This window comes from Furipterus horrens, unplaced genomic scaffold, assembly GCF_987537825.1.
Source record: "Furipterus horrens unplaced genomic scaffold, mFurHor1.1.pri manual_scaffold_1, whole genome shotgun sequence".
Taxonomy (NCBI): Eukaryota; Metazoa; Chordata; class Mammalia; order Chiroptera; family Furipteridae; genus Furipterus; species Furipterus horrens.
Window position 1 is genome coordinate 95,554,455 of NW_028327171.1, and position 25,450 is coordinate 95,579,904.

The 25,450-nt window shown below is 38.3% G+C and overlaps 1 protein-coding gene across 1 annotated transcript in view; it reads left to right on the forward strand.

The window, feature by feature from the left end:
- Positions 1-25,450, forward strand: part of PHLDB2 (pleckstrin homology like domain family B member 2) — a 246,362-nt gene that overhangs the window by 162,208 nt on the left and 58,704 nt on the right. Inside the window, exons 4-6 of the mRNA XM_090276411.1 lie at positions 6,258-6,641; positions 13,868-14,011; positions 15,208-15,345. Coding sequence (XP_090132537.1) covers positions 6,258-6,641; positions 13,868-14,011; positions 15,208-15,345 — 666 coding nt within the window. The remainder of the gene's footprint in view (positions 1-6,257; positions 6,642-13,867; positions 14,012-15,207; positions 15,346-25,450) is intronic.

A 25,450-nucleotide genomic window follows, 5' to 3' on the forward strand; every position in this document is an offset into this window, starting at 1 on the left:
GCCTGAGGGACTCTCCTAGATAACGCATTGTGTTTACTTTGTCTCAGACACCATTCTCAGTCCTGCCATGTATTATATTATGTATTTTAATCCTTTCACCCACCCTATAGGGTAGACACCCCAGTAATCCCTTTTTTTCCATGAGGTACTAAGACACAGGGAAGCTGAATGACTTGCCCAGGACCACACAAGTAGCAACAGAACCAAGAAAAATGAAATGAAATGAAATGTAAAATAAAATAAAATAGTATTATAAAACCTGTTTATACTATATCATCTTCCCCATTTTCCAAATAATCAAACAAAAGCACCAAGTCTAGAATCTGAGCCATCAGACTGAATCCTATTTTTAATTCCAGAATCATTAAACTCATTCTGTATAATTTGCTCAATGTATAACTTGATACATAATAAAAAGAAATTAAACAAATAAACAAAAAAACAAACCCAAGCAGTCTGGCTCCAGAGTTCATGCTCTTAACACTATGATACAATGAGGAGAGGAGGACCAGATAGAAATAGAGAGATCCAGGAGGGAACTTCAGGGAGTTTAAGTAGGTTGGCCTTGATCTCCTTAGGGAGTGTTTTTGTGTATTTGAGTGTATTGAGTATATTTTAGAAGTGGGTACTGAAAAATCACTGAGTGGTAAATGTTGGCTCAGTTACTTGTGTATGTCTTACTCTCCCTCAGTACACAATTATCCGTTACTATGGATGGAGAACGGGTGTATATAATGCAACATCCTAGTAGTAATCTGCACATAACAAATGTTTATCAATCAGTAGATGTCATATTATTAGTAATTCTACAAATAACTTGCAGTCACTTCTAGAACAGATATAATCATACAAAGCTATTACTCTTACATCTGTCCATTGGGCCTCTTTGCAGCTCAGTCTTTCTCATGAGGCACACATGCACATCTATTTAAACTAAGGGTGGCAGAATAAAGCATTTTCCTGACAACAAGCCAGAATGACAGACGATAAAATAAGTACTCTTAGATTCTTAAACTGACTTCCATGAAGATAGTTTGTAAAACCAAGCCATAAAAACTTCTTACTTATATATACAATTTCTTAATCAGATCATTTGTTATAAAATGGTAAAAAAAAAAAATATTAAGGCATTGTTTAGGAAAGTGTGAAGGCAATTAAAGAGCGCTGTCTGCACACATGACCACCTTCTCTCGACACCAATTATAAGTTCAGGGAGATCCCAAAAACCTCCTTCAGGTTTAGTAATTTGCTAGAAAGACTTACAGAACCCACTGAAAGCTATTATAGTCACAATGATCATTTATTACAGGGGAAGGCTACAGGGAAAGATCAGCCAAAGGGCAAAACCACGTAAGGCAGAGTCAGCCGGTTCCAGATGTGAAACTTCCACCTGCCTCTCCCTGTGGAGCCAGGGTACATTCCTCTACCCACACGGGTGTGTGACAGTACACTGAATTACTGTCAGCCAAGGAAGCTTCCTTGAACTTCGATGTCCAGATCTTTTATTGGGACTTCATCACATAGGCATGATTGATTGACAGTCCATGGGGTTAGTCTATCTCCAGGTTGACTGATACCACATGACCCAAATTCTCCACACTAAATCATGTGTTTGGTCTTTCTGGAGTGGCCAGCCTCTACACTAAGATTATCAGTGCAGCTAACTTTGTCCTAAACAAAAGCGTCCTATTGGGTATGACATAGATTACCTTCCAGAAGCCAACAGCAAGGGCCAGACCTCTCTTTGAGCAAAGCTAAGTATTTTATTACATAGTAAGTAACTCAGCTTCCTTTAGGAGAATGCCCAAGTCCCTCATCTCTGAGATTTGGGTCAGTTACCTGCCTGCAATTAAGCAAAGCTTGTCAGGTATAATGGGCTTCTGTGGGGGTAAAAAAAGAAAAGACTGTTCATCTCAGAGGCCTAAATAGGCCTATTTCTCCTTCACACCCCATGACCAGCATGAATGAAGCCTCTGCTCCACGTTCCCTCACTCAGGGTTCAGGTTGATGGAGCCAGCACTCTTGTCACTCTGCCACAGCAGAGCAAGGCATGGAATGACTCATGCATTGCTCTTCAGGCAGAAGTCACACACGTTGCTTCTCACATTTCATCGGCCAATGAAAGTTTGACAGTCTAATTTGGGGGTAGGGAAGAGAAGAACTGTTGTACTGTGTCCAGAAAGAGAACTGATCTTAGGAGCCTCAGTAACTATCCTAAGGGATTTATCTGTAAAAACAAGTAAATTCACATAAGAGGCTTACAGCCACTTAATTTAAGACATGAGAATTTGTTCATGGAATCCTGGAAATTTTGCTTACTTGCTGGCTCGTCTCATTCTGCCATGCACTTTCAGACCATGGTCCTGACTCTTGCTGGCGAACCCTATGAATTTATTCCAAAAGTTTGTTTAGGGCTATTGGGATCACTTGAGTCCTGATAAAAATAGGAAGAAAGTTTCTCTGCAAGTACCTCAATCTCCCTTCCTATGAAGAGACCCATCTCTCTAGCCACGTAATACTGTAGTTGCTGATATTGTGATATTCATAACTCTGTGCCTTTGTTGATATTGTTCCTTTACAGAAATGCCCTGTCCATCCTACTGCTCAACAGGCTGCACAGACTCATTTATTCTTCAGGACTCAAATTTGTTCTGTAATTTTTGTGTATTTCCTCATATGTGAACACATATATTTTCTGTAAACCTCTGTCATCACTGTTTTGTTTAACTGATTACTCATTTGTGCCTTCTGTTAAAGTTTTGAGGGTAGAAATGCTGTCATTTTTCATCTTTGTATCCCCAGCATATTACTGGGCATCAAATAACAAAATATCTTTGTTGAATTGAATATTATAGAGATACCGAATCGCTAGGGTTAGTCATTCTTATCACTTACAGTACTTCCTCTTAATATTATAAAAAAGCAATCGCCTTTCAACTAAATTATAGCCAACCATCAAAGACTGACCCTCTGTTTTATGTAATAAATGACCCAATATTTTAAAATAATAGGAGGATTTTTTAAAAAGTTTTCACCTGTGCATAAGTATCAACAATTGGTTTTCTACATAATTTATTTCTGCATTATATTTACAGTCCTATGGCCTAGACTGGCTGTAACGGATTACAAGGAAGCTGGGTGGTTTTAGGAGATGGATGAGAGCTGTGAATTGCAGGAGGCAAAGCCAGATACATTCCTCTGAACAGGAAAGAAAGCTCTGAGCTCATAAAACATACACTCAGCTCACAACTTTTTGTTTTAAACCCAGGGGAAAGAGTTCCACATCATTTTCTCAAGTTTTATTTCTTAGGATCTTGTGTCCAAGTTTGCTATACATGGTGCACAGAGATGGAGGAAAGAAAAAATGGAGAGGGAGGAAAAAAGAGTATTTGAAATCATTTGACTCAAAATAACCTACTTTCTAAACCCTTAGCAGCAGTGTTTGGACCGGGTGGGTGTTCAGGTTTTGTTCCGGTGGCCCTTCAGGAGGATGCACAGTAGAATGTGCTGGTTTGGAAAGTTGGTGGGGGTTAAAGATCTCCAGGAGGGCAGCCTCCCACCTCAGTACATTGCCAGGTGAAGTCCCAAAGAAAATCGAATTTCAGGTAGTTTCCCAATCCCAGTTTGTGCTTGATGTTCCAGCAAAATTATTACTAGCACCCTATTTGTTTCTCAGTGTCCTGGTCTGGAGCGGTTGCCCTGCTTTTAGGTCACGCAGAGTGGAGAATATTGGTGTGATGAATGTGAAGGAACAAAACTCTGGGGTGAAGAGGGCTCAGGGGAGAATTATTGTCTGATGGTAAATTCTGTTCAGGGTTTTCCTTAAAAGGCTTCTTGTGTTGCTTTCTGACATGCCTTGAAGACTTTCTTGTGACGCACTTTTCATCGTTTTTCTTTGGTGCTGCTTTTATGGGGCCCCTGTGTCTCAGAATGGCCAGGATTTCTTACAGATTCGTGGGCAACAGTGTGTGTGTGTGTGTGTGTGTGTGTGTGTGTGTGTGTGTGTGTGTGTGTGTTTCGACCCTGGACAGACTGGCTTGTGAATAGGGTGATAAGAATAGAGAGAAGCACATACCAGGAGACCAAACTTCCTGTGTACAAGCCTTTGAATGCTGCGTTTCACTCTCTGAAATAGCATTCATCTGAAGGCTGGGATCATTTATTCCCTCTGGAATTAAGCAATAGCACTGGCAGCAAAAGAAACTATTTTGGGAAGTAGATGTGGGAGGAATTTAGCTGTGTATTACAGGCAAGGCAAAAGTACCTTTTATGCTTTTCAAGACCACACTTAGAGCCCTGTTAAGTGAAAATTGACAATTTTCAGAAAATCCCAAATGGAATTAATATCCAGGCTAATGTATATACACTATGATCTAGAAAGATTCGTAAAGACTGAGTGTAGATGCTTCAATTTAATTTACCTAGAGGGCAGAAAGAACACTTTTCTTTGGAGATTAGCCTCTAACACAGATGCTGTTGAGACAGGGTAAAATATAACATCTTGTTCCTGTCCCCTTCCACACACATGCCCTTCCAGGTTGTTTTTGCATATTCCCGTTTATACTTTTCTGGATTGCTGGAGAAGTTTAAAATAAGGCAATGAATGCTGAGTCCACCACTCCCCTTACCCCCCCCATTATCCCTCCCCATAAAGCTGAGGTGGGCGGGGCTTGGCAGCTGGTGGCATCTGTGGAGATAAATAAGCACCAAGGCTCCTGGATGAACAGGGTGCAGAAGCGCCTGGGATGAGGGTGTGTGGCCCTGAGTGCCCGCGGTGGGAAGAGGCCATGAGGACAGAGCCGCAGCTGGAGTCCAGAAGTTCAGACAGTGAAAGGGAGGTGGGGGCTTATAGCAACCAGTTTAATAGTCCTTTTGCTCAAGCTGTTGCGTTGGTGGGGGGTTGGAGGAATGCTTTAGACGACAGATAAAAGTCAGATACAACTTAAATAACTTCTATCTCGTCATTGAATGAATGTATTTAATGGTCTATACCTACTCGACTTTTCCATTTGATACTCCTTTGACTAATAAAAGGCAAACTGCCTTAAAAATTTTGTCTTTACAGATTTGCTGCAGTTAGAAATTGAAAACCGCAGCCCAGTGCTGTTCAAAATTTTTCTGTTTTGTTACTGATAACCAGTTTGAAACATGCTTTCCTCTAGAATGCTTTTGAATTCTCTTGTCGGTGTGGTAGATGAAATCACAACAGATGTCATTTGTCATTTTATTTTTTTCTTTCCAGTTAGGCATTAGAATTAAGGTGAAAATTTCGAGATTTTCCCAACCCAAGCAGTGCTGTCTAGGCTTCTGATAAGCATTTTGTAAATTATATCCTGTTGTTCAAAAATATACAGTAAATTTACTTAAGAGTCAAGAATAATATTTATCTCACTGTTTCGCATGGGAAGTTTGGTACGTGCCAGTTAGCAGGACCATTATAGACATTAATGGCCTATATATAGATTTTTTTTTTTAAGACAAATGAACAGTCATCTTATTTTCCAGATAAATAAATCAGAGATTTAATGATCTCAGAATGTGAAATATATTGATGTCTTTCTGTGATGATGTAAAATTTTCTTCATTTTTATGCAACATTCCCACCTTCTTATTATTTTAATTACTTGCGTGAGAAATTGGTGGAAAATACCTTTACGTGGTGACAAGACATAAAAAAAAAGTTTTTAAAATTTTGAAACATTTCAAGAAAAAAATGAAGACCTAGTTCATGCTTTTTAAGTTAAAACATTCTTAAATTCACATTTTTCTTTTTGTATATCTAACAGGAGAATGATAATGCTCTAGGAAGTTAGGTCATTGATTTTAAGGACAAATATTAAATCTATAGTCATAAAAGAGTTAGATATTGTTGAAGGTAGGTAGGTACAAAGAAGAAAGGGGGAGTGAAGAGCTTAAAAAATGGAGATTAAAAAAAACCTTTCAAGTGTTTGGGGAATTGATAAATCAGGAAAAGGCTTACTTAGTGCTGCTCGGTACTAGGATCAGCACTGGGATATACAGATAAAGGGCCCAGCCCAGAAGTGAGCTTGGGAGGAAAATCAGACATTGTTAACCCTTGTGTCATCTGGATCCTTAATTGCATCCATCAGAGATGATGGAAAATCATCACCAGCCACGTATCTGTGAGTTTAAGTGTGGGATGAAATCATGGGTGGTCCCAGCCTCTTCAGTCTTTCTATTGGGAGTTGTCTCTCTTCTCACAAACTTACTGATCTCCCCTCTGCTCTGTGTTTTAGGAGAGACAGCGCCTGGAGACGATCCTCAGCCTTTGTGCTGAATACACAAAGTCTGACAGTTGCTTGTCCACTGGCACCACAGTGGCAGATGTGCAGAAAATCAATAAGGAGCTTGAGAAGCTGCAGCTCTCTGATGAGGAGTCTGTGTTTGAAGAAGCCCTGGTGAGCCCCGATGTCAGATACAGGTGCCACCAGAAAGGCTCTGGCCATGATGTGGACTTGGCAGCCTTTGGGAGCCTTAGCCAGAGCAGTACCAGCTTCCTTTCCCCCAGGAGTGCCATGAACGAGGAACTGCTCAGGGGCCTCACGAGGACTTCCCCGCCACCTCCCTCTGCCTATCTGAAAGCTTCCAACGAGTCCACTTATCTAAGTATCCTACCAAAGGTAAAGGAGGCAGAGCACAGAGGCTGGGAATGGGGACCTAGGACTATGCATCTGCTTTGGCCTAGCGACTAGAGGCTTTCTCATGCTTGTTTTCCAGAGTGTTTTCAGTGAAGCTTCAATTTAAGAGGTGATTAGCAAGGTGTAGTGTTTACTATAAAGTAACAGATTTGCACTGCAAAAAATGTCACAGATCAGAAAAGGAGAAAGAAAGGTTTGTCTTTATTCTGTCCCTTAGTTGTGCACCTGAGGGAGAAACGCAATTCAAGTATTTTCCATGCTTTCCTAATGTTTCTGTGCATATACAGCCACATTATAGGCATAGACACACATATACACATACATAGTGTTCTTCATTTCTCCCCCTCGCTAAGTGTCTTGAGCATCTTTGCATATTAGTACACACAGCTTTACCTCATTCATTTCAATGGCTGACTAGTGTTCTATGTTTGGAAATACTAAGTTGTTTCCAGTTTCAGGTTAATAAAATTTACAGGCAGCAAATATTCTAGGATATATATATTTGCACAATTGTGCAAATGTTATCTTAAGATCACTTACTAAAAGTGGAATTGCTAGGTCAGAGTTGGTATGTTATCCATTTTAATCAATATTTCCAAGGTAACTCAAAAGAGTTACACTTTCATTAACAGTTTTTTTTGTTTGTTTGTTTTTGTTTTTTTTTATGAGAGCATCTTATTCTCCATACACTTACTAAGGCTGTGTATTATCAAACATTTTCAGTTTGCTAAATTAATAGATGTTCTAATTAGCTTGTTTTTAATATGCATGAAGGTGGGCATCTTTTCATATTTTTAGTTGTTAATTTGTATTTTGACCCACTTATTCATTTTCCTCATCCATTTTTTTAAATGTCTTGTTTTTATTGAGTAATAACTATTTATGCTAACGAAATTAATTCTTTTATTATGAGTGGTAACTTTGACTTTTGACTTTCTTTGTGACATTTTTTGAAGTATAAAAGTTTAAGATAAATAGTCATCATAATTATTATTTAGTTTCTGGTTGTTTGCTAACTTAAAAATGTCTTCCAAATTTGAGGATTTTTAAAATGGAGTTCAAGGACAATCTTTTGGTGTTATTTTCTTCACACAGGTTAAGAATTTTTTCTATAAAATACAAAAAAAAATTTCTTTACCTGTTTTTTAGAAAGGACTTAAGAAGGCTTATAGTAAAAGATATTAAAAGGTAAATATTTTATTACAATAAAGTTAGAATACCAAGATAGTAAATAACAGGGAAAAGCAGATACTGGAAAAGCCAGTACCATAATCACAAGAATTTATTTATTTAAGAATAAATAAGAATTAATTTATTTAAGTAACTCTGACCATTAAGTGCAACTCTGAGCTTTTTGATAGTCATGGCTAAAGAATCAAAAATAAAAAAGATACATCAGTTATATTTTTGTTATAAGAGGACACACACTGATCGTTTAAGAGAAAGGCGTGCTAAATTCTAGAGATTATTTATCACATGAAGTACTTATTCAGCAGAGTTTATGTGTTTGTTTTTATTTTTGTTTGTTTGGCTGCAACAAAATTTTTCCTGTTAAAAAATTTTATATGTTCCTGGTCAGAAGTCCTCACCCACCTTGTGTTCTCCAACTGTGTACATGAAGACCATGGAGATTCTGGACTGTTCAATCCCTTTATTCTTCGAATGACCTCATTTACCTTACTAATTCACAGTGGAGAAGAATTCTGAATAGAACATCTGTCTCTATTGCCAGAAAGATGCAAATGTTAGAAACTAGGATCTGGGAGGAAAATCAAGAGTTTTTGGTGTACCGGCAAAGTAAATGACCCATCATTTGATAATTTGACCTGTTGTCATCAGACATTGTGTTTTCACGGAAATCCTTTGCTACCTTTTTATCTAAAATCCCTTTACATTTCTTCCTTCATGGAGATCTACTAGATTCTGTCATGATAGTAAGCTGTGAGCTCTCTCTCAGGACTTTTTGAAGACAGGTTTCCTCCTGAAGAGGGCTATGGAAAGAAAGCTGTTGGTATGTAAATGAGCAGATCATGACAGATGTTTTTCATTGCTCAGATGTGCTTTTGTGCAATAGGAGGCCTCAGAAGCCTGGTGCAGCATCCCTGTGCAAGAGAAATAAGACAGTGCCTCCTTGAGAGACAGGAAGCATCAGGGGCTTCTCTGGTTACCACTCAGCAGCTTAGACAGAGAGCAAGTGAGAGGGTCCTGGGTTCCAGGGAATGCGTTTTTCGTTTATTACCTTTTTCTTTTTTCAATCCTTATCCAAGGATAGGTTTGTTGATTTCAGAGAGAGAGGAAGAGAGAGAGAAACATCTATATCGATGTTGCCTGTCTGGGATCAAACCTGAAACCCTCTAGTATAAGGGACAACGCCCCAACCAACTGAACCACCCAGCCAGACAGACATATGTTACCTCAAGACAGGAGGTAGAAGAATCTTTTTTAGAGGTCCTGGCCATTTGTTTTAGATGCCCTTCCTCTTTGAGTAATCTGCTCACTGAATTATTAACAAAGTACAGTGTTTGTTATTCATCAGTCTAAGAATTAGTAATGAGAGGAATGTGAAAAGCACTCTAATCTGATTTAATAAAACAAAGATTTTTAATGATATTTAGGAAACTGGAGACTTACCATTCTGGAACTTGCTTTACTGCATACTTAAAGATACAGATGACCTTGGAAATATGCTAATTTTAATTCGCTTTTGTCAACATAGCTACCACTACCTAAGATGGAAATTAAGAGTAGCTCATTCGTCTCCTTTTTTTTTTTTTTGCTATTTTGTTGAGGTATAATTAACATACCACACCATTTAAGTTTAAGGTGTTCAGTGATTGACCTGATTTACATATATTGCAAAACAATTACCACAATAAATTCTGATAACATTCATCACCTCATCTAGTTACCAAAAGATGTTTTGTTTTGTTTTTAATGATGAGAATTTTCACTGTTCTCTTTTTGAGTGATCATTCTGTCAACAGTGGAACTTCCTCACACTTGCAACCTCCTCTGGTTGCAAGAGGTTCTAAGAAGAGAACCACAAAAAAAGAAGGCGATACACAGTGTGTTTCTAGTCTCTCTCCTCTTCCTCTGTGTGTACTGAGTTACCTCCAGGATGGCATATTTGGGGGTGCGTGTACATGTGTAATTAAAACATGTCGCTCTCAGGAGAATCCTATTCAATACAATGAAAAAAAAATCCTGAAGAAATTACAATGAAAGCTTTCTCTTTCACCATAAAGCTAAAGATCCATGCCTCTCTATTGGTTTTCTTTATTTGGATATAAATGAGATTGCAGTATTTTCACCACACAGACCAGACTTTTAGAATACCTTTAGAAGATTTTGATCTTTATAAATAACAGTAAAAACGAGTCATTTCCTAGATGGTATTTATTGCTATAAACAACCTCTCAAGTTGTTTATTATTAAATATACCTATCATGATAAATTTTCTTGAAGATTTGAGTTATATAGGTATTTATAATTGCTGCTATTACCTACCTTTATAGTTTTGCAGATTGCTCAGTTTTTGTTTTCTCTTAATGCTTTTCTTCCACCAATGAGAGAGATATTTTTAAAACATGTTGGAAGTTGAAATCTAATATGAAATGTTGACCCAACAGGATACTGGCCTTCTTGAGGCTTTCCTGCTAGGATTACTCCTCAGTGATTTTGGAATGCCAGTCACTGTCACAAGCCCTAAAGCAGGCACCTACCTAAGTGTTAGGACAATGAGATTCATTGTGACAAAAAGGTCACAGTTGTGTTATTAGTTAATAAGGTACAGATTTCAGGTGGCAAATTGTAAAACTAAATGTCAAAGCTTGGAATGTCTGCAGACCCTTGTTCTAATCAACCCGAGATACTTGTGACTTCTCAGTCATTTAGTTTCCTTAAGGAGCAGCAAAGTAGGGTAAAGAATGAAGAAAATGAATCAAGAATAAATAACACAACATGATGCATATCTTGTTTTAAGTATATTTTATTTTTCCCAATTTTTCCCCCTTTGCGCCCCCCGCCTGGTGCCCCACTTCCTTCCAGCAACCCCCCACTTAGTTCATGTCCATGTGTTGTGCATGTCAGTTCTTTGACTTCTCCATTCCCTATGCTTTTCTTAACTTCCCCCTGTCTGTTTTGTTCCTACCAATTATACTTCTTAATCCTTGTACCTTTATGCCCATTCTTCCCCTCCCCTTCACAGCTGATAACCTTCTAAATGATCTCCATATCTATGATTCTGTTCCCATTCTGCTTGTTTGTTTAGTTCGTTATTTGGATTCAATTATTGGTAGCTGTGAATGTATTGCCATTTTAATGTTCATCGTTTTGATCTTCTTTTTCTTCAATAAGTCCCTTTAACATGTCATGTAATAATGGCTTGGTGATGATGAACTCCTTTAGTTTTACCTTGTCTGTGAAGCATTTTATCTGCACTTCCATTCTAAATGAGAGCTTTGCTGGATAGAATAATCTATGTTGCAGGTCCTTACTTTTTATCACTTTGAATACTTCTTGTGAGTCTCTTGTTGCCTGCAAAGTTTCTTTTGAGAAATCAACTGACAATCTAATGGGAACTCCTTTGTAGGTAACTCTCTGCTTTTCTCTTGCTGCTTTTAAGATTCTCTCTTTATCTTTAACCTTTGGCATTTTAATTATGATGTGTCTTGGTGTGGTCGTCTTTTGGTTCAACTTGTTTGGGTCTCTCGGTGCTTCCTGGACTTGTATGTCTATTTTCTTCACCAAATTAAGGAAGTTTTCTTTCATTTTTTCAAGTAAGTTTTCAATTTCTTGCTCTTCCTCTTCTGCTTCTGGCAAACCTGTGATTTGGATGTTGGCATATCTTCTTTTTTGTTGTTGTTCTGGTTAAATGTTTATCTCTTCCTTATAATCCCAATCATTGCTTTGAATCTAAGCTTCCTTCCCTTCTCTGTTGGTTTCCCATGGTTTATTCTTTATTTCACTTAGTGTAACCTTCATTTCTTCCTTTTTTTTTTTTTTTTTGCCATACTCAAGTTTTCTGAGCATCCTGATAACCAGTGTTTTGAACTCTGCATCTGATACGTTGGCTATCTCTGTTTTGCTTAGCTCTGGAGTTTTGTTCTGTTCTTTCATTTGGGCCATATTTCTTTGTCTCCTCAATTTGGCAGCCTCCTTGTGTTTGTTTCTGTGTATTAGGTATAGCTGCTTTTACTCCCTTAGTAGCATGGCCTATCTAGAAAAGACACTTGTAAATTGTGTGGGACAGAGCCTTAGGTAATTTCCAGGGCAGAGCAACCTGCTTCACTGCTTTGTGGCTATGTGGGCAGGGCTCGGAGAGAGGACAGTGCTGCTGCCTAGCTTCTGGCAGTTCTCTTGGTGCTTGCCCCATTTACAATCACTTCACCCCCTAGCAGTGAATCCTGGAGTGGGTGGGTTTGCATATAGTCTAAGACCACGCTGGCCCTTTAAGCAGTGAAAAAACAGCAATTTCTTCCACCACCCCCACCCTGGCTGATTTTTACAACCAGAGGTAACGGGGATCTGTCTTTCTGGTACTGGAATCCTGGGCTATGCGGTCTGGCCTGGGGGGGGGGGGGATTGCTCACTCCCAAAGTATCCCTCCTATCTGTTCTGCCACGGCCACAGCTGCTGCCGCTGTGGCCACGGCCTTTCCACGCCACACCACCTCTCTGCCCGTCTCCATGACTTCACCCCTCCTCCTGTCTGGATAGTGTGTCTTCTTTAAGTCCTTGGTTGTTGGACTTTCATACAGATTGATTTTCTGACAGTTCTAGGTATTATTAGTTTTGAGATCTGGCTGTAATTCTTTCCACGGTTGCGTGAGGAGGCGAAGTATGTGTACCTATGCCTCCATCTTGACCAGAAGTTGAGTAATGGACTGATGTCTATCTTTATTATATTTATTTTCAGAATTGTTAAATAAATTAAAGGAACTTTGAGATACAATACATTTTAATGGTTTCTTTGATTAATTTGAATATACCTTTTAATGACCAGTGACTATTCTTGAATAATTTACTTATCTGAGCTGCTACCTCTAATTTCTAATTGTAGAATTCTACAATTGACTTACTGATACAAAAAAATAACTTCTTTTTTAAAAGAGTAATACAACTTAAATTTACCAGCATACCTTGACATACAAAAAGACTTGTCTCTACCTGGTGACATACAAGATAATTAAGCTGAAATTTTTGAAAGAGGCTATTTGAAATTCACTATATTCTCATCTTAAAATAACAAGCAGTTATATTTTGGCTGTGTGTGTTATCAATATTCCTCTTTTCCCCTGGGTATCTGTCATAACTGTTCAGGGGTGTAAGTATGCCATCTCTCACTTAATTTCTTTCTTGACTCTCATTTCTTGCTAAGGAACTCAGTTTTTCATGAAATAATTTTATGAATGATGGCCAGTGTTCTGTTTCATGTCACTAAAGGCCATTGGCCCAGTTAATGTCTTAAACATTATATAGGAAGATGGTTCTATAGGATGTAAGTAGTGTGCTAACACAAAAAGTGAAACCTGAATTAACTTAATATTGGGTCTAGTTTTAAATCATTTGGTGAGAGGTTCACAGAAGTAATTAAGCCTGTTTTGTCCTGATTATTAACTTTGTGGAACATTTTGGTGAGATTAGGCCAAGTGTGATGTGCTCTTGCTTTTTTCCACCTTGTGTTGGAAAGGAAATAAACAAGTATGAAAGCTCATTTGCAGATAACCTTAGCAGTGGGACCCAGTAGTATGGTGGAGATTCCGGAGACTACTATAGATGTACTCACTTGAAGATGGGAGGGATACAGAGTTTGTAATGAAAGGCAATAGCATGGCCAAGAGATCGCTGAGGAAGATGTCAAAGATTCGTCTAGATTCTGCATCTCTACTGTGCCCAACTTTGTATATAACCTCAGAGAAGTCACTATAATCTCTATGGACCAGTTTCCTCATCCATATAACCTCTTAGTTATTTCAGCTTTAAAAAGATCTGATTTATAAATGTAAGTTGTATACTATGAGCTAACCTAAGAACCTAATTGCTGAGTGTTATCTGTGGGAGAATGCAGAGTTCCTACTAAACCATCAAGGATGCTTTTAGAATCCAAATACACATGGGAATGAAAACATTAGACCTGGGATGCTCTATAAATTGGGAAATTCTGGAATTGAAGTGTGAATAACTCTTTTCTGTCTTGATTAACTGCAGACACCAGAGGGAATAAATGAGGAACAAAGGATTCAGGAGTTGGCTGCAATGGAAGAGGCCCGGATAGCAATTCTGAACAATATCGAGGAACTTAAACAAAAAATTAAAGATATAAATGACCAGATGGATGAATCTTCCAGAGAGGTATAAACTATGAGTTTATTTTTTACCATCTCCCTGTTTATTTGTTTTTGTTTTTAACTTAAAAATATTGCTTCCCAATTATGGCACAGGCATTGGAAACAGAATACATAAGTCAACATGAGAAAATATTTGTTCATTAGGTATATATGTAGGATGAAATTGACTTTTTTTCCCTTCTTTTTTTAATAAGATGAGAGAAGCACATTCAGCCATTTTTCATGTATTTTATGTCTAAACTGACTGTCGGAACTAGTACAGCAGGTTCTCAAACAACATTGTTTTGGTCAACTTCATTTCATTTTAATGTTAATCAGATACTGTAGGAACTTCTGTTTATATCAACCAGCCTATGGTAAAATTGGTATCATTATACATCATTTCACCACAATTCCAAGAACCTATTGATGATGTTAAGTGAGGACCTCCTGTATATGCTTTTTGACTTGCTACAAATCTGTGAGCTGAGGTACCATGAATTTAAATGTTCAAGTTGAAATCCAACAAATATTATCTGAGCATGCTTACTGTGAACTGTATATCAAGTTGGTACTATAGGGGGGTTTACATATGAATCAAACATAGACCTAGCTTTCTAGAGGTTTTTGCAAATGAGGGAGGGGATAAACACAGACTGTAATTCTGATTATAGAATTATAACTATAACTAAAAGGAGGGGCAATTTTTACATTACCTCCATGGAGTGATAAAGGGCAAATAATTCTGTGTGTCTGTGGTGACAGATGATGCAGACAGCCCCATAAGTGGAAGGAGACTGCTCAACCTGTCAGCTTGTGCACACACCCTGGAACCTCTCCTGCTGTTATAGCTAAGGAATGCAGTGCATGCATGCTGGGCTGAGTGTAATTTTTACTCATGCTCCAGGGACAAAGAAAGAAAGACGTGGTTGCTTGCTAGATGGTTCATGCTTGAACCTGAATCAAAGCAAATAGGCAAGATATCCTTGAGAAATAAACAGAAAAGGAGTCACCATAGAAAAATTAACTAGTTTTCTTATATTCTTCTGTAGGACGCCTGAGCCTCACATGGGCTCTCTGAAATGTTCTGTAGGCCCCACAATCTGGTTGAGATAGTAGTACTTTTTAAAGTTTGTAGCTGTTAAAAATGTACTTCTAAAACAGGCAGCTGAGAATTTCCCTGAAGGTGAAATGCCTCTGGGCTTTGTTTTGTGTCCTCAGTTGGATATGGAATGTGCTCTTTTGGATGGAGAGCAGGAATCTGAAACAACCGAACTGATGAAAGAGAAGGAGATATTGGATCATCTAAACCGGAAGATAGCAGACCTGGAAAAGGACGTTGTTGGTGAAAAGACCAAGGTAAAAGAAAATTCTATTTGAATGCAATTTTTATGAGCAAACGGGTGGTTCTGTTTTGTTGAATCTAAATGTTGTATGAATTACTATAGTTTTGGATTTCTGTGTCCTGTTCTTAGAGACAGTGGCACTAGAGAAAAGTCTTAAGATGAGGTAAGTTATCACCAACTAAAAACTGTCAGGTACTGAGTAGCTGATACTGAGACAGTAGGGCCTATATAATTCCAAGCTGATATTCATGGCAGCCTTTTCTACTTGAGGTGAATGATTTGCTTTTTTTCATCAGCCTTTCTGCTCTTCTGATTTTACTGTGTTTTTTAAAGAATTACTTTAGTTTATTGAACTGCTTTACCACTGGTGCCCTGCAGAAATGACTTAAGCCTATTAATATGGTTGCCTCATTTCTTCTCATTTTTATGTTTATTAAAAAGGTGAGTGGTTCCCATTCACCTCACCTGTCTTGCCTTGCCATGGTCTTCAATGCAAGCGCACTGCTTTTTGAAAAATGCACTGCAGTTTTCAGAAGATCCTCACACACTGCCCAGTGAAATCTGTCTGTGAAACAGTTGATACTTACCTTGGAAAAGGTCTTGTTTATGCATTTGAAGCCATGACCTGAAAGTTAGCTGATATCTACTAGGGAAAATATGAAAAATTACTTGTAGTCTTTAGAATCTGGGGTGGTAGTTGTATTTTCTGCTTGTCTGTTTATTTTCTCTGGGAAATAGTTTGCTTACTCTCCTCTCACATTCTGAGTTAGTTACAACTGAACTAAACCTACACTAAACATTTAAATTCCAGTTTGGGAAAGAAAAATCAAAATGAACTTTAAATCATTCTTTCTGGCTCTCCATGTTTTCCACTAAGTTAAGAAAAAGAAAAAAATATCTTTAGTTTGAGTAAGTTCTGCTGGTAATATGTGGAAGGGATTTCTGCTGAATGTGGCTTCCTTTTTACAGATCTTTCTTCGTTTGAGACCTGTAAATAAAGTCATTTGATGTTGGTACCAGAAAATGAGCTCAAAAAGATATTGGTAGAAATTGAAGTCAGATTAAAAGCTGCACATCAATATCTTGGCTTCCCACTTGTTAGGATTAAACTGCACAGCTTTATCATACTTAATGTCATGTATGTTCCATCTAGCCCCAGACTTTGAAATAATAAAGAACCCGTTTGGGTAGTAGGTATATTTTTCTTGAAAAGCTCAAGACAAAGTCAAAGTGTTGGTTGTCTAGTTCTGTAGCATGGGAGGATTATGCTTTTCAAAGGTTCTGTACTGAGACAGCAAGAAACTTTTGTTGGAGGCATCAAATGTCTTTGTTTTGGGACTTACTAATATTTTATTGTTTATGTCATTCCAGAAAACTTGTGGGACATAAGCATGGGTATCATGTTCCCAGTGAACTTTCTGCCTTCCCCATCCATGTAGTTATTTCTCTTTGTATAGCCCACACATGGCATGGCTTACAGAGTCTATTTATCTGTCAGCATCAGATTCTACACAAAAGTGAAGTAAGTAGAGTCAATGCTGAATCTCACTTCCCAGGGAAAGTTGTATTATGTTCTCCAGACCTAAGGTAATGTGTGGAACAACAGGAACATGGGCAGGAACAAGAAAAGGTGTCACCTCCATCCTTCCTATGATTGTTTTGGTGTCTTGGTAGAGGCTATGCATAGAAGAGGGGACAGTGGGGGCCTGAAGTATAGATCAGCTCATGCAGCTGTTAGGGGATTAGTTGGTCTTGGAAGATGGGTTTATTGTCTGTCATGGCAGAAACTGGCTTTGAGTGAGGGATGCCAGGGGAGGTTGAGGGAAGTGAAAACTGACTGACTGGGCTCCATGATGTTACTACATATTCTTGACAACCAAACTCAAACGGAGACTGTCTTGCATGGCAGCATTACTGTGTTTCTCCAATAAAAGTATTCTACTGTTATATGGCATGGCGATTTTATACCTTTGCTTTGTTCAAACTTTTGGTCCCCTTTCCTCCCACTGGCTTTGAGATGATCTCACCACCCACTTCACTGAGAAATGAGAAGCATCCTATCTCTTCACCGCTAAGGAAGCTTCTGTCTTCCCCTCAAAGACCAGTGCCTTTGGATGTGCTCTGGGCCTCATGCCATTTACCATCTCAACGTCTTCAGTCCTGTATCCCTTTCCCCACCTTCTTCTTGTTATTGGACCTTTACTGTCAGCGTGCCAACATTATAATTTAAAAAAATTATTACTTAAAAATAAACTTTCTACCAGCTACTCCTTATTTCACTTCTCTTCATCATAGCCAAGATTTGCAGCCACCTTAGCATTCTGTGTGTCCTCCCTCTGTGTTCCCACTGACCCATTCCCCTCATTCAGGCTGGCTGAGGCTCCCACCACTCCCATAGGGTTTGTTCCTGTTCAGACTGCTGAAGACCTAGGTGCTTGCCCAGCCTGCTGGGTGCTTTTCAGTCCTCTTGTGGTTAGATTCCTAAGGAGCGTTCGAGACAGGGGATAACTTTTCCTTGGCACTTGCCTTCTCCCACACCCCTTGGCCTCCGTATACCACTCCTCCGATTTTCCTTTTTTTCTCTTACTTGTCTTTCTGAATTTTTTTTATCTCAGTTCCCTTTGCTGGTTCCTCTGTCTCTAGCCAACCAGTTATTAAGATTATTTGTCTCTGATCTGAACCCTCTTTTCTTGTATCCTCACATTCTTTTATAGCCATGCTTTCCAATAACCCGTACATGCTGGTGACTGTCTGATGTTTGTCTTTAGCCTGCCACCCTTTTCTGAACTTCTGACTCATATCCTGTGACCTACCTGACATCTCCACTCAGATATTTCACAGGTATTGCCAACTGAATGCCCCGTAACTGAACTCTTGATCTTATCCTTCCCCTTGCCTTCCACATCCTACCCCCTTCCAATCCTGTTCTTCCTCCAGTTCTCCCAGTTCAGGAAATGGCACCTCTGTCCATCTAGATTCTTGACCCTTCTTTCTGCATCACTCCACATCCAATTGATTATGAAAACATTTCTTAATTACTTCAATGTCTCTGCATCTCCACCAAAAGTAATTTCTTCTGAATCTTCAAAATATTTTCTTTAGTCCCATTTCCAGTTCCTTTCCTTCAGCGCATTCTTTTCACAGCAGCCAGAGTGATTTTGTTTAAAAAATATAAATTACATCATATCAGTCTGGTTTGTGTTCCACTATATTTTATATAAATCTAAATTCTTTACTTGTCACGTGCCTCCTGTCATCTGTCACCACTCTCCTTCTCCATAACTCACAGAGGTCCGCTTTTTATTTGTTTAAAGATCTGTTCTCCCACCCCACTGCTACCAAAGGACCCTTGTGGATTGGTTCACTCTGCCCGGAATGCCCTTCCTCATACTCCATGCCTGTTATTTCAACCATTCAGGGCTTAGGTTCAGTGTTAGTCTTTCTGAAAAGCCCTTCCAGACCTTTCTAGTTCAGATCATGTTCTCCCTATTGTTCTTTTAGTCCTTTTATGAATCAAATATGATAATTTACATTTGTTCTGGGCTTGTTAAATATTTATTTCCTTCTCTATCATGTGAAATAGAGGAAGGCAGTGTTATCCACCATTTACTGAGCTCACAGTGGGTGCCAGCATACCACCCAGAATTCTTTGAAAATTATGCACGGATCTCCTACTAACAAGAAGTCTAGGCTGGGCCATACCAGGAACACTGAGCCAAACACCTGCCCAAGAGCTAAGCGGCCAAGTGTTAGGACAGCTGGGCCAGTATGCCCAACTGCACATGTCAGTGGGTTTGTAATCATGCTGCCAGTCGAACCAGAGTGTAAGACAGAAGGAGGAAGTGGCCTTTGCTCTTTTGGATTCTTGTTTCCTTTTCCATACACCTGTTGCTGCTCTCAGATAGAAAGTGTGGAATGGGAAAACCAAAACCTGAAAAGATATCTCAGTTGGGCAAGCTCTGATTTGGGTGTCGATAGCACATCCTGTATGCCCAGCTCTAGTTTTTTTGGTTTAAAAACACCTCAGAGTTTAAATCCTGGTGTGAAATCATTGACATTGTTTCCTTGGCTCTGAAGACCAGTGTTTAGTATTATTTCTTTTAACTGAGTTGGGAACTATCATTCTATTTGATATATTTATAAATTAGTATATATTATACATAATTATTATATGTTACCATATAAAGTATAAGCTACAGACATAATTATATATACAACATAAAATATAGACAGTGTAGTCAATTATGTATGTATTGAACATTTTTGCAATGGCTCCCTGGACTGACCTTTCTCACTGCAAAGGGCACCAGTAAGCTTATTCCTGTGTCACTCTGAGCTACATGCCACCTGCCTGTTGTGTTCTCAGATAGCAGTCCCATCACAGATAGAATCTCTATGAATATAGATCAACCCTGAACAGATATAAGTATATGACTCAGAAATGAACCCAGAGGGGAGGCTATTTGATGAGGGAGTAAGCAAAGAGGCCACCATGTTTCTTGGGGTGAGTGAGGGGAGAGAGGATTGTTAACTTCTGCTCTAGTAATCTACTTTAGTTTCGTGGGCTGGGTGACAGAGAGGAGGGAAGCCACCAGGACTGTGAAGCTCAGCTTGGATGAAGGCCTGGTATAGAACCGGCTTCCCTTCCTTCTACTTCCCTCATCTTCTGCATTCTTTTATGATCCTCTCTCAGATAGACTATGATATTTTGTAGTCATCCGGACCTGCACATTTCTATAGCTAAATATGCTTAAAGGTGTGAACTGAAGCTTAAATTGCTCTATGCCATACAACATGTTCCTGAGTGAAATCTTAAATTATTGGACTGATTGTTCTACAATAAGCATACATTGCTGTATTTTAAATGGTTAAATTTTATTCCCCATTATTATCTCGCCAAAGTACCTGTTACTTCCTCCCCATCCTTCCTTCAGATCCAGGGGATGACAGTGAGCCGGGCTCAGAATTCCTCAGCAAAGTGTTAATACCTCTTGAGTGCGGAACATTTGCCAAGTCACAGTCAATGTCCAGAGGGGCCCATCCCTTCCCGTACCTCTTTCTTACATTTCAAAGTTAGCTCCCTGGTTAGAGGAAGTGGAAATATATCATAGGATTTGGGGATTAAATCAACAGGATTCCAGATTAGAGTATTTTTTTCTGTTGGTTGTTTGATTACATAAATCTTAGTGTTTTGATTTTCCAACTTTTTCTACACTAAACATCCATTCATTGTGTAATTAAAATGTCAAGGCCAAAGGAAAAGAAACCCTAAAGAGAAATATAGGAATATGCCTCCTTACAGGCAGACAGAGAATGGGTTCTCAACAATCACTATTTGTTGACACGGTTTATTTCCTCTGTCATTCCAAAATCTGAAAAGTTTTGTGGAGAAGAAAATGTATTTTTGTAAGGTTGGCAACCAAAATTTAGTTGGTTGCAAAACCTGACTTTAACCAATATCCATACTGGGCGTGAATATTCTTAAGCAACTATAGAAATAGTAATGTGTTTGAGTAAAGGGTACTTCCCCAGCCTCCCTGGAAATGCCATATAATATATGCCATATGAACTGTGTTACCCTCTAAAATTCAGAATATTCTGAAATCTGGAATACAGTTGGCCTAAAGAATTTCAGATAAGTGATTTGGGGCTTAAAACAGTTGCCTAACCCCTGAACCTAGGGGGATGCCTGCTCTAAACAACCCCACAGCATTTAGGAACTGGAAGAAAAGGGATTCTCAGTGTACGGAGAGGATTTTGGATGAACCACCCTTAAAAACAATGGCTTAGGGACTATGGATTTTAACCCATCATTGTATCAATTTAAAACCTGAACCAGTGTTTTATGAAACATGATCTATTACCCAATGTGCACTGGATTCTATGCTAAACAGTTTGGAAGTCAAAAGATGAATTTTAATTTTCAAGAAAACCTTACCAAGTTAATAAGATTGCCAGATTTGCTCCCTCTCCACATATATATAATCTGTGTGTATGTATATATGTATATATGTACTCTTAAGAAGCTACACCATCGTCTCTCGAGACGGACGGCTGCCGACGATGTATATATGTAGTATGCTCAGTTAAATTTGAATTTCAGATAAACAGAAAAAAATTTTTTTTTCCTTTCGACCAGAACTGCCGTCTCCTAGTAATTCGCCAAAATGACAAACACAAAGGGAAAGGGGAGAGGCACCCGCTGTATGTTCTCTAGGCCTTTTAGAAAACAGGAGTTGTTCCTTTGGCCACATACATGATAATTTACAAGGAAAGTGATATTGTAGACATCAAGGGAAAGGCAGTGTTCAAGAAGAAATGCCCCACAAATGTTCCCATGGCAAAACTGGAAGGTATACAATGTCACCCAGCATGTGGTGGGCATTGGTGTAATACACGAAGCACTCATAAGAGCCAGGATAGCTTCCTGAAACATGTGAAGGAAAATTATCAGAAAAGAAGGAAGCCAAAGAGAAAGGTACCTGGGTTCAGCTAGAGTGCCAGCCTGCCCCACGCAGAGAAGCACACCGTGTGAGAATCATTGCAGAGGAGCCTGAAGTGCTGGAGCCCATTCCCTGTGAATTCAAGGCATGATAAGTGTAAAAAAAATAAAAGACCTCTGAACTGTTTAAAAAATAAGAAGAAGAATTTTTGGTATAATTATGTCTTATGCATTATTTGGGACATACCTACATTGAAAGAAATTTGTTGTTCGCCCAAAGTTATAATTTAACTGGGTATCCTCTATTTTATCTAGCAGCCATACAAGCTAATAAAATAAGCATCTTTCAGGGTAACCTTGAACCATCTGCTTAACAAGTATTGCACATTTAGATATGGTAAAATGATTTTTTTCCACTGGTATTCAAGAGTTTCTGTGTGGTATTGGAATCCAAATAGAGCCAGCAAGTTAAATTTCAGTTCATGAATAGAACTTAAAAGAGAGAAAACTTATGTTTCTAACTTCTAATCACAGATATAGCACAACATGCCTTTTATTATTATGTTCATTCAAGATAATTGGCAATTCTTGTGTACAAATTCAAATTATTTAGGGTAATTTTATAACCACTCTTGACCATTTGTCTGTGAGAAGAGAATCATTTTGCACCTGAAATTGAAATGTATCATTTCCCTCTGAATGCATATTTGATATTGAAATTTCTCACAATTTATTTTCCATTTAGTTTACTTGAGGCATTTAATCTGAATGTAAAAATTATGGACAAAAACAACTGGGATGTTACTTGTAAGAGAGACATTTTATACTATGAAACAAAGGTGCCGAGGCCAAATATTTTAAGAACAATTTCTGGTGGATCCTGTGGTAGAATCTGGTATCTTCATTAGGAAAATCAAATAGTAATTAATCTCCTTTGCTTCTCATATCATCCTGGGTGGGTAAATCAGTGTTTCCCAACCTGGCTGCATATTAGAAAAGCTGGAGAGATTTTTTAAAATGCTCACTTCTTAGCCTTTCTGATTAAGTAGAGGCCCAGAAATAGTATATTTAAAAGTTCACCGAAGTTATTCTAACAGGCAGTCAGGACTAAGAACCACAGAGCTAAATAGCCTGTACTTCATGAGGACCCCCAGCCCCTTATAAATATTTATTGAGTGCGTGAGTAAACAACTCACTGTGGAAACAAATACAGGCCCATAGGCCCAATGTTATGTACTGATTTCTACTTTTATTTGCCCATGAATAATTTCCCTTTGGCTGTAAATGCACATACACTTTAGTCTTAAATATACAAAATAGGCAGAATCTGGCAGTGACTTTGTGACCTAACTGGATTTTGCCAGTAGATCAAGAGAGGACAAGTCAATGTGAGAACAGTGCTGATGGAAACAGCCATGTCTCTAGGGAAGTCTCCTTCTGTCCTTGGTTTTATAAGTGTCCCCTTGCACATCTGGATTTCCAATTCCTTGAAATCTTAATTTTTCTAACAAAGGTAAATTTGTTAAAATATTAACAATTTATCTGTATTTATTTCCTGAAAATACATTTATGAATCTTTAAAAAAATGTTTATACTCTTTCAGAATTTGGGTTTGGAAAATATCCCTGTGCCTAGGATAGGTAAAATAGGTGAGTTTACCATTTTAAATCTGGAGGAAGAGAATAACACCCAGTTTTAATATTTTACATGTAAAAAGCAAGAATCCCTGAACCTTGGAATGCCATCTAATTTGTATATCTGTTTTACCTTTACTGTAGAATGTGATACTTTCAGTCCTAATTAACTACTTGTCTAGAGCTAATTTTTCTTTGAAGACTTCCTGGGCAGTAAATAGAAGAGAGGAGTATTAATTTCTTTCTGGCTCAGAGCTGAGCTACTTCTAGCTCTTGCAGGAGTGATGTCACCTCTGTGGTCCTCTGTGATTTATGGCCAGGCCCACCTGCCACTACTAGTCCTCCTTTCATCCTTCCCTGTTACTTCCTTTGCCCTAGCTTTGGCCCCAGTGAGCTTTTGCTCTGAGACCTAGAAGGTGGTCACAGCCTTACTGATAAATCGCAGAGTTGCTGCAGAAGGTTCTGATGGTGCCTGCTTGCATAATTCTTCTAACCACCCCCTTGTATAGAGTTGCGAAATGTTTGGAGCATGTCAGGAGGAAGGCGCTATGTAAACATAAGGTATTTTTTTTTAATTAGTTGTTTGTTTGTGATTATTATCAACAATTTTTTAAAATGAGAGCATCAGAGCAATAGTTTGATTATTTCTTTGTATTGAGACCTGTGTTTTAGGCCAGTGTCTTTTCTTTTGTCAAATATTGTATCAGTGTGTTCTATCAAATAGAACTTTAAATTTTAGGGCTTTGAACATATGGTATTTAATTGGAATGAATGGTTTTCTTATTTGCTTAACTTTCTGTTTGGAACTAGATTTGCTGCAAAATCTGGTGATACAGCTTCTAGAAATAGAACTACTTTTGGATAAAATTATTTTGCTTTGTAAATAGGACCATCTTTGAAATACACAGAAGAAATACATTTTCTTTGCCAATGAACAATGGGTGTTCTGTATTCCTGGCTTTATTAAGGGAAAAAAAATTAATTCTGAAAGTAAAAATTAAATCTAACTGGTACTACTAGTGTATTCAGTTTTACTATGAATTAACACTTGAGAATCCTTTTTTCTGTGAATGATGCCATCACTTTGTCGAATTCCTGCACAGCAGATGTGCCCAGTGGACAAACTTACCATTAAAAACAAGGACACTGTCTTTACAGTCTGCTAAAGTTTAAGTTGTAGAATCATTTTTTAGGTTGATAGATGAAATAGGGTTCTCAGTTTTATGACTTACGGTTATAATCATTTTGAGAAAAGAATACATTTCTAAATCAAAATATACATGCCTAAAATGCCCTTGAAATTTTTAAATTTAAGCCAGATATCGAAACTCAAGTGAACTGGTATAGGTATTGATGTCATATAATTTCAGACCTAAACCATAACATCTTTTATAAGGAATCTGACTGTGTCTACACAGGAAATCATGGCTATTTGGATGAAGAAGTTATAATAAGCATAGTTTTATAGGACTGTGTCAGAACTCCATCCTTTAAAAATATATATCTTTCTGCGATGGGCTTAGAAGCCAGTTTTCTTTCTACCAATTCACATAGAATAAACTAAGGAAAGCAAGGTCGTGGTATTTTGCTTACTGAGAATGAACTTGTGGTAATGTTTCATCGGGTGCCTCTGTTTAGTCTGAGAGGGTTATGCAAAGAGAGAATCAGGTCTAAAATTTATTTCAAGGGTTCAGAGTATCACAAAGGGAATGCAAGCTGGGAAGACTGGCACTAAACAGGTTGAAGTTTTGTCTCTGTTTACAAGGTGGCATTGTAAGGCCTCCTAATCACTGTATTGCAGTATTTGCCTATTATACCCTGGAAAATGTCCAGGGTCACTTTGGATTGTGTGACTTAGGAGGATTTTGGTGTTATATTCTCCTTTCGCTTCTATTCTCTGACTCCTGGGTGTTCTCCTCTCCTCTTTATTCACAATCCAGGTCTCACTTACTTTTTTTGTCAGTCATTGTAAGGAAGTTCTTATCTCCACAGTAAAAGTCACACTTTGGTGTCTCTGAGCTGCCTGATATACCTTCCTCTTG